Genomic DNA, 10,097 nt, shown 5'->3' on the forward strand with positions numbered 1-10,097 from the left:
AGATGCACACCTGTCTTTGCTCGAAGACGGAGAGTGAAACGTCCTAATCGAATGTACAAACATGAACGAAAATGGTAGAGGAGTTTATTTTCGACGCCCACATAAATACAATTCCATAACGAAATTCCAAAGTATAAAAAAAATACCACGTGAGGTAAAAGACCAAGAACGATCTTGAAACCAGTAACAATGAAATCTTAAATTACCACAGAAACATAGCGCGAATCGAGTGAAGCCCGTGGAAACAAGTGCCGTAAAAACGCTGGGATCTGCGGCTCTCTGGGGACCGTTGATTGAAATCTTGTTGAGGGTGTTCCGGGCTGCCCTCTCCGGTTTTTACCCCACGTAGTGGAAGGTCACTCACCCGCTGCTCTTGAAAATCACGTGGAAATGTAGAGGGTTTTATTCTGCTCAGATACAGCGACGTAGCGAGGAGGTTGTTGTGAAAGTGGGGAGAACGCAGCCTGGAGTAGCATCCTCGTCATTAAGCCAGCTAATTACCCGCCTCTCGGGCGCCGCGAAGGCGTGACGGCCAGCCCGCCTCTCCGCGGCCGGCTCGCCCAGGCGTGTAATGGGAAAAAGAACAGAACCGGGAGGAAAACGGAGAGGGTTTTTTTATCGCGGGTTCAGTTAGGGAACGCGCGAGGGAGTATTAACGTTACTTTAACTGAGACTGAAGACCACACGGCTCTGAGTGCTGAACCGCTGTCTCTCTGTGACTTTAGATTTTAGAAATGTTTGTGTCAGGAGGGGACAGACACGAAAAGGGCAGATTTGTCGTCGTGGTCGCCCTCCACAGAGAAGACATAATCATGCACTTTGACCCCGTATTACCCTCTTTTCAGTTCGCGCGTGCATTAGTTCTACCCCAGTGACTCCAGCCAATTAATCTCAGCTTCATTCTTAGATGATCTCTCTCTCTCTCTCTCTCTCTCTCTTTCTCTCTCTCGCTCCATCTCTTCTCTCTCTTTCTCTCCATCTCGCTCCATCTCTTCTCTCTCTTTCTCTCTCTCTCTCCATTTTATTCTCTCTCTTTCTCACACACACACACACACACACACACACACACACACACACACACACACACACACCTGGCGTATACAACCATTTTCAATTAAAACGCCGTTACATTATCTGCATAACCGTACGATTTTACAGCTACCGCACATTTCAGGAAATACCCGTGATCAGCCAACACCGGGGGATGAACAGGGCAATGTCTGCAGGGCGTTAAAATACAGTACAGCCTCCAGACTCGGTTTTAAACAGATCTATTTTTTCTAGCTGAATAGTATATTTATACCTTTCCTTACATTACATTACTTAGCCTGTAATTGTAATTATTATTATCATTATTATATATATATATATATATATATATATTATTATTATTTATTATTATTTTTTAAATCTATTTATGTGCGTATTTTGTTTTACACGGTAGTTGTCGTGGTTTACAAATGCAAAGCTGGCCAGACCACGGCGTGTCCGCTGCGGCTGCGCTTTTCATGGCAGCATCTCACGCGCATTAAAGCGGACAGCCGTCACGCAGATATCGCAGGGGTCTGCGCGCCGCTGATAACGCGCCCCGTCATTAACCCTTTCGCGGTCTCGGGGGATCTGTTTCTCACTTCTGACTGGACAGAATTTCTGCTTTCAGTAAATAAGGCCGATAACACGGTGCATTGAGCACTGATGTGTTTCTATTTTCCAGCCATACTACCATTGCAGAAATATCGTTAGTTTTAATAGGCAACACAAAAAAATAAAAATAAAAAAATAAAAAAATAAATCAGTACATTCCAACAAAATAAAACGCACGTCAGAGGAGATCATCAACAGCAATCCCAGATAATGACTGTTGTTCATTGTTCATTGTTCACTGCTAAAAACAAAGAAAATGCATTGCCATAATAAAGTGTACGATTGAGAATTGATACGAAATTAAGTTTTATATAAGATATGTTTACGTTTGCTATGCTTTCCAGGAAAAGCCATTCATTGCGTGCCTTTAAGCCGCTCCCGTTCGGTCGCTGTTCTTTCGGGGGTGCTGAACTGTAAACGATGAAATATTTTTCAGCCCCATTCAACGATCGCCCTCTGTTATGTCGTTTTATTCTCCTTTAATTGAAAGTCAATTTGTTTAGTCGTCATGCGTACACACACGATGGATTATTGAAGACAGATATTTGGGTTCCTCATATTTATAAATTATAACGGTCTTTGTTCTTTTTCCAGTAAAAAAAAAATATATTTCACAGTAAAGATCCATCATTATGATCTACGTCATAGATAGTTTAAATCACGTCTAACGAAATGCAAATAGACCTGGGATTTAACACGTATAGGATTTAACACATATAGGATATTGCGAAAAATACACAAAACAATAAACCAAGAAATATCTTAGCGACAGGAGCAGCCTAAATATTTTTATGTACGAGTTTTTAACCGAACCTCAGTCTACGGGCCACGAGACAGGTGCATTTCCACTGCTTATACAACGTCTGCAGTTAGTGACTGCGCATGGCTGGATTGTAGTTGTGGTTGTCGTTGTTGTCGTTGTGATATCGTGTTGTGTCACAGTGCTAGTTGTGTAGGCCCGAGTGCATGGATGTGGGGTGTTGTAAATATAGTACTATCTATATATTTTCTACAGATATAGCCTACAGAATCTGAGTGTTCAAAGATTCAGAATAACGTCATTATGGCCAGGAACCGCGTTCCTGCTCTCTTTCTCACGCGCACATTTGCATGACATATGTCATTTTACAGAAATGAGTGTGAATTCATAAAATAAAAATTTAGTTAAATATGAAGTCAAAAAAGAGAAACCGAAATTAGCTAGAATTGACCGCCATCTGTGAATGTAAGTGTTTGGAGAACACGGCACTTAAAACATTCACTATAATTGAATAAATCAAACCATTGGAATGTTGCGCTGGATTAAGAGCGCACGGATTTCTAGTCATTCATATTTTCGCGTTTATTTCTGTAGGCCTACGAAACGGCGGGGCTTTATAGTTGATGTGGCCTCGATATCCCGAGTCTCCGTAACGCCCGTTAGAGAAATGAAACCGGCGCCGCGAGCCGCGCTGTGCGTTTGGAGGCGGAATGGAACACAAACAGCGCTTCTCGTGCTCATGCACACGTTTCATGTGTCAAATTTGCATAATGGCGTAAAACCGAAAACGACAGGCTTGACACATAGCCTCCAAAGCACCGATGTACAATATGAAACCAAATCACTGATTGATTGATTTAATGAGGCTATGTCTTCCGTATTACTATAGTCACCTAATAATAATAATAATAATAATAATAATAATAATAATAATAATAATAATAATAATAAAGAATGAATGTAAAAAATGCATGTGAAGCATAATACTATTACATATTCTTCTTTAAAATGCGTGGATTTTTGTCATTTCGGTCTATTATTGTATTTCAGCGTCAGTGTCCTTTCAGATAAAAATAGCAATTTGGCTATAATTATGCGTGATCTAAAAAAATAATTATAATAAAAAAAAACACTAGGCCTACCATTTCTTTAACATGTGATGTTTCCATATCAGGACCAATGAGAAAAGATATACGCTACGGAGTTTGTGTTTGTCAAACTTGAATTCGAACGTATTTAGGCTATAACCTTTTGGGAACATAACCTACACAAAAATGTTCCCAAAAGGAACCCTGTGATTCCACAAAAGAACCCTGTCTAGTTAAACGGTTCTTTGTCGGGCAAAATGGTTCTTTGTCCGGAAGCTTTCACACTTCACACCTATAATAGAGGGTTCCTCTGTGGAGACAAGCTCAAGAAACGTTTTTTTTCTGAGAGTGTACTCTAGCAGTTAACGAATTTCTACATTTCACGAGAAAGGAAAAATAGTTTACCGTTCAATACCAAATACCGAGATTACATATTATCCAGGATTTTTGCAGTCTATTTAAAAGCAGTCCATTTCTCTGCTGTTTCCGCTGTGTCTGTCGGTAAATTATGTCTACCGCTGCCTCACGTTACTTTATATATATTTTTAATCTTCAAATGTCTTGTTTAAGTTAATCAGAGGATAAAATAAATATCAAATAACATCTAGAGTTGACGTATTTGAAATATCCATCCGTGAAATATTTTCGTTTCATCATATTCAGCGTCTCGAGTAAATAAAAACAAATTAAATCCCACACTGTCCATTTTAAAATTATTCGGGGAAAGAAGACCTCTAAGTAGAAATCTAAATTATAAAAAGAAAAGTTGTCTTGAAATAAACACAAAATAAGCACAAAAGGTAAAAATGTCAGAAAAAGATGCCTTAGTCTTGGCAAAAAAAAAGTTTTGTGAGCCAATCCACAGAAGCGCACGGACTGCCCGTGTCTCTCCCTGTATCTTTATATGCGTGAAGTTACGCAAGTCCGGAGCATCAGAATGCTATTGGCTGTTGGTGGGAAATACTTTCGTGCGTATTCCAGTGGAGTGGGGGTCGGGGTATTGCAAGCGCCACCTCCAGAAATGCACCAAAGCTGGACCCCCTTTCCTCCGCGCGCTGGGGGCTGGCGGTGACACACGTGCACTCCCCGCCCCCACACGCGCGCTCCCGTGCGCCGCATCGGCATCAGTAACACCCCAGCCCGAGCGCTGCCTCCACCGATCCACCATCCTGGACAAAAATCTTATTTTGAACAAGAGAAACAAATAATCGTCACAACAAGAAGAAGAGGCTTGCAACATGAAAGTTGTTCTTGTGCCGTCTGCGTTCAGAGATTAACCGTTGCTCATTTAAATGCGGTCGTCTTGCTGTCATTTTCCTGAAACAGACGACGGCGCAAACAAGATGCGGGAATCAAGAAGCGATATCTGAAGGTGACATGAACCACGGGACAATCTGGACCAGCGGGTGCACTTTACAGAACAACTACAGATAACAACCGAAGACCGAAGTTTAAAAGTCCGCTTTTATTCAGCTTTAGTCTTGCGTTCGCACGCCCCCTGTTTCAATTAACAGTATCCCTTCTTTGCGTTCACACAACAACAAAAAAACCTTTCTATTGTGAAGCAACCATGGCCACCTTAATCCGAAATAAGATTTCCAACGCAGCGACGTCTGTGTCCAACAAGTCTCAGGCGAAGGTCAGTGGCATGTTCGCTAAAATGGGGTTCCAGGCCGCGACGGACGAGGAGGGCTTGGGCTTCGTCGCCTGTGACGATCTGGATTACGAGTACAGACAGGGGATGCAGATGGACATCCTCAGTACCGACGGGGCCGGCGGAGAGGGGAGCGGGGAAGGCGGGGAAGGCGGGGGGGACGGCACGGTGGAAGGAGACAGCCACTACCAGAGAGACGGCACAGGTCCCCCGCCCTCCTCTTCCAAAGACGGCGGAGTGTGCGCAGAGCTGGCCGCGCAGGACAAGCCCAAAATCACCGCGTGGGAAGCGGGCTGGAACGTCACCAACGCCATCCAGGTAAAAGCGCACGGGCTGCGCGGCTTTCCGCGGACATAAACGAGTTCTGAAATGAGCCAGGGTATTTGTTTTGTAACGTGATCTGTCAGCAGTGGTTTGTAAAAAAAGAAAAAAAGAAAAAAGAAAAGCGTCGCTAATTTAATGTGCTCGTTACGTGACTGGCTCGCCTCGCCACTGGATGCGCGTCGGGGGAAAAGAGCGCAAAGCCGCGCGCTGCTCCAGTGCAAATATTTGCGTAAATGCGTGTGTTCATATAACAGTGCGGTTACACAGAGACTCCATGAATCAACTCAACATTATCTCCAATAAAATGCCATGCCAGCCTATTTTCGACAGAATTTGCTATATAGCATTTAATTTAAAAAGTAAGGAGTTTATATTGATGTGGAAATCACAGTATAACCTATATTCAATTTTTCTCTGTTTTAATCTTATAACATGAACCAATGTCAGGACAGCCTACGTTTCATTTACAAAAACACGTAAGGTCCTTTTAAACCCTTAGAGGCGTGTCCTTTGATAATTCTACACTCCCATGCAGAGATCTATCTTCAGGAAAAGACTCACCAACGTCCTTTGCGCAAGTCAATTTCAGTGAAATCATAGTCGTTAAATTGAAAGGAAAATTTTAATAGTATGTTTTAAGTATTATCAAAAATCGTTTAAAATATATTTCTATTTAAGAACTGAAGTGAGAAAAAAAGCAAATATCTCCAGGCAAATCCTAAAATGGCCAAACAATAAAATAATCTGAAGCACGCCTGAACAAGCATGTCTTTAATAATTGGTTAAAAAGTAACATGAAGAAATCATAGGGAAATTGTGCAAGACCGAAGGGCATTGGACGTCCTTGTAGGCTATTTTTGCTTTTCAAAGCCGTGATATTTCAGCACGCGACGCGGCTCGTTGACTTTGTTCTTTTCTGCAATGAGGTGACTCCTGTCAGGACGCGCTGCGCGTGCCGCTGCCCGAGCTCCATTTTGTGCGTAATTAAGAACACTTCGTGATCGCCTGCAGGCACTTTGACGTCACTGACTCTCTAGCCAATCCCCGCAGTTTACAAAACAAGCTGATGCAAATATAATGTCGATTCATACCATCCTAAAAGCACATAATGAGACATTTTAGAATTTATGGCGAATGTCTTTTCATTTTTTTTATGTGCCCGTTGCGAAACTGCGTATGAGCGCGTGAGCGTGTACAAACGTTATCGTCTTCCTTCCTCATTACATTAATAGTGCATTTCATATTGTAGTAATAATAATAATTTTAAAAATTATGATTTTATCCAAAGCAACTTACAGACTAAGCAGAGGCAAATTCCCCCTGGAGCTATGTGGGGTTAAGGGCCTTGCTCAAGGGCCCAACAGCTGCACTGATCTTATTGTGACTACACTGGGGCTTGATCCACCAACCCAGTCATGTACCTTAGCCACTAGGCTACAGGCTAACCCCCTTATTATGAATGAATTATTATAATTAATTTCTTTGGTCAGTTTGGTCTGGTTTGTTACTCGTCAGTGAGCTGTTCCATCGAGCTCATGGTCTGTGCCTGTCTGTGCCTGTCCGTGGTCTGTGCCTGTACGTGGTCTGTGCCTGTCTGTGGCAGTGACGTAGTGATGTCAGTGCCTGTCTGTGGTCTGTGCCTGTCTGTGGTCTGTGGTGTAGTGATGTCTGTGGTCTGTGGTCTGTGCCTGTCTGTGGTCAGTGGTGTAGTGATGTCTGTGGTCTGTGGTCTGTGCCTGTCTGTGGTGTAGTGATGTATGTGGTCTGTGCCTGTCTGTAGCAGTGGTCAGTGCCTGTCTGTGGTCAGTGGTGTAGTGATGTCTGTGGTCTGTTGTCTGTGGTCAGTGATGTCTGTGGTCTGTGGTCAGTGATGTAGTGATGTCAGTGGTCTGTGGTCTGTGGTCTGTGCTTGTCTGTGGTCTGTGGTCAGTGATGTAGTGATGTCTGTGGTCAGTGATGTAGTGATGTCTGTGGTCAGTGATGTAGTGATGTCTGTGGTCAGTGATGTCTGTGGTCTGTTGTTTCTCTGCAGGGCATGTTCGTGCTCGGGCTCCCGTACGCCATCCTGCACGGCGGGTACCTGGGGCTCTTCCTCATCATCTTCGCGGCGGTGGTGTGCTGCTACACGGGCAAGATCCTGATCGCCTGCCTGTACGAGGAGAACGAGGACGGGCAGCTGGTGCGCGTGCGTGACTCGTACGTGGACATCGCCAACGCCTGCTGTGCCCCCCGCTTCCCCGCGCTGGGCGGCCACGTGGTCAACATCGCCCAGATCATCGAGCTGGTGATGACCTGCATCCTGTACGTGGTGGTGAGCGGGAACCTCATGTACAACAGCTTCCCCAGCCTGCCCGTGTCGCAGAAGGCCTGGTCCATCATCGCCACCGCCGCGCTGCTGCCCTGCGCCTTCCTGAAGAACCTGAAGTCCGTGTCCAAGTTCAGCCTGCTCTGCACGCTCGCCCACTTCGTCATCAACGTCCTGGTCATCGCCTACTGCCTGTCGCGGGCACGCGACTGGGCCTGGGACAAGGTCAAGTTCTACATCGACGTCAAGAAGTTCCCCATCTCCATCGGCATCATCGTGTTCAGCTACACCTCGCAGATCTTCCTGCCCTCGCTGGAGGGCAACATGCAGAAGCCCGCGGAGTTCCACTGCATGATGAACTGGACCCACATCGCCGCCTGCATCCTGAAGGGCCTGTTCGCCCTGGTGGCCTACCTCACCTGGGCCGACACCACCAAGGAGGTGATCACGGACAACCTGCCGTCCACCATCCGCGCCGTGGTCAACCTCTTCCTGGTGGCCAAGGCTCTGCTCTCCTACCCCCTGCCCTTCTTCGCCGCCGTGGAGGTCCTGGAGAAGTCCCTGTTCCAGGAGGGGGGCCGCGTGTCGCTGCCGGACTGCTACGGGGGCGACGGCAGGCTGAAGTCCTGGGGCCTGAGCCTGCGCTGCGCCCTGGTGGTGTTCACGCTGCTCATGGCCATCTACGTGCCGCACTTCGCCCTGCTGATGGGCCTGACGGGCAGCCTGACCGGCGCCGGGCTCTGCTTCCTGCTGCCCAGCCTCTTCCACCTCAAGCTGCTCTGGAGGAAGCTCCTGTGGCACCAGGTGTTCTTCGACGTCTCCATCTTCGTGATCGGCGGCATCTGCAGCATTTCCGGCTTCATCCACTCCACGGAGGGGCTCATCGAGGCCTACAAATACAACATTCACGACTGACGAGCGCGGGCGAAGAACGAAGCGCGTGGGCCAAAACCGTCCGCGCACGTCGCTACCGCGGCGCTGCTCAGTTGTTCTAGAGCTGCGCGCGCACAAACAACACAGGCGCACCTCACAGACGAACTTAAAAAAAAAAAAAAAAAAAAAAGAAGAAGAAGAAAAAAAAGACAGAGAATCTATAGCGTCTACACCCACACCAGGAGCGACCTGCGCAATGCGAAACAATATAAATATGAACAAGGGTTCACGTGCATATTTTACTGTGGAGTGAACGTTTACCAGTCCAGTCAACCGAACAAAACAAAAAAAGGCAACCGTATAATTAGTCTATATGTGACTGAATATCTGAATTCGTTTTTTTCTTTCTTTTTTACATATAATTCCAATATATGACATCGTGGCGTGGTGGTTGGGAATAAAACAGAACGTTTGTATACATAACATAGTAAATGCTCAGTGTTCAGACTACACATGGTCTCAGTTGCATTGGCACTGGATATTTTAGCGTGATAACCTAAATTTCAGAGTTATTGTCTTAAATACAGCAACTTGCAATATTTTAATAATCATATCAAAGGCACAATAATGGTCAGTATCTTCAGCGTTCAAAAAGATACTGCCGCAAATCTAAGGCTGCTGTTTATAGTAAGGTAATTTATTTTAAATAAATACATATTTTAGACGGATTGTAAATAGGAATAAAGACGTTAAGAGGTTATGTAACGCACATCTGAATTCTCAGCTTCGGGCAGAAAATACCGCCAAGCGAAATGAGCGAGCGGCTCTTCATGCAAATACCCGGTTCTGTAAAATATAATTAGGAAGGGTTGCATACAGAACTTCATGGGGCGGAACTGCGCGATGACAAATTAGTGCAGTCGCGTGCCGTCCCTCCCCAGCATTAAAAATAAAAAAGAACATCGAAGCGACTCGAAATCGAATCTAAAATCAACACAATAGAAAGCATGAACATAGACTAGATAAGTGAAACAAACACTAAAGCTTACTTTATGACGAGGAAACGATACTGCGACCAAATTAACCCGCTAATAAACAAAGGGTCCATTCTGCTGACATTCGGTCTGCCAAACAGCACAGAAAGCCACCCAGCCCCCGAGAATTGAAGGCCCCCTAAACCGCATTTGTGAGAAAAACATGTTATGACGACATTAAAACTGACGCGACTATCCTCTCCGGTTACTTATCGCTTATTCACATAGTTTATTATTTTTTTTAAATCACCTCCTCCGCTCAGCGAGGAAAACAACAACAGTCCTTTGTGGTTTGGCATCCTTATGTCCGACTTTTACGTTCAGAATAGTGTTTTTATATGAATAAAAAATAAAGAAACGTGCATCCATCTCATTCTGTGCAATCCACGGGTGCTGTTGAAATGTTATGAAACCG

The 10,097-nt window shown here is 45.0% G+C and overlaps 1 protein-coding gene across 1 annotated transcript in view; it reads left to right on the plus strand.

The window, feature by feature from the left end:
* The first annotated feature begins 4,603 nt into the window (after window positions 1-4,603).
* The window catches only part of LOC133139152 (vesicular inhibitory amino acid transporter-like), a 5,595-nt gene continuing 101 nt past the window's right edge, over window positions 4,604-10,097 (plus strand). Inside the window, exons 1-2 of the mRNA XM_061258499.1 lie at window positions 4,604-5,464; window positions 7,503-10,097. The exon at window positions 7,503-10,097 is cut by the window's right edge and continues 101 nt beyond it. Coding sequence (XP_061114483.1) covers window positions 5,063-5,464; window positions 7,503-8,690 — 1,590 coding nt within the window. The 5' untranslated portion in view covers window positions 4,604-5,062 and the 3' untranslated portion in view covers window positions 8,691-10,097. The remainder of the gene's footprint in view (window positions 5,465-7,502) is intronic.

The sequence above is a fragment of the Conger conger genome, chromosome 10, assembly GCF_963514075.1.
Source record: "Conger conger chromosome 10, fConCon1.1, whole genome shotgun sequence".
In the NCBI taxonomy this organism is placed as follows: Eukaryota; Metazoa; Chordata; class Actinopteri; order Anguilliformes; family Congridae; genus Conger; species Conger conger.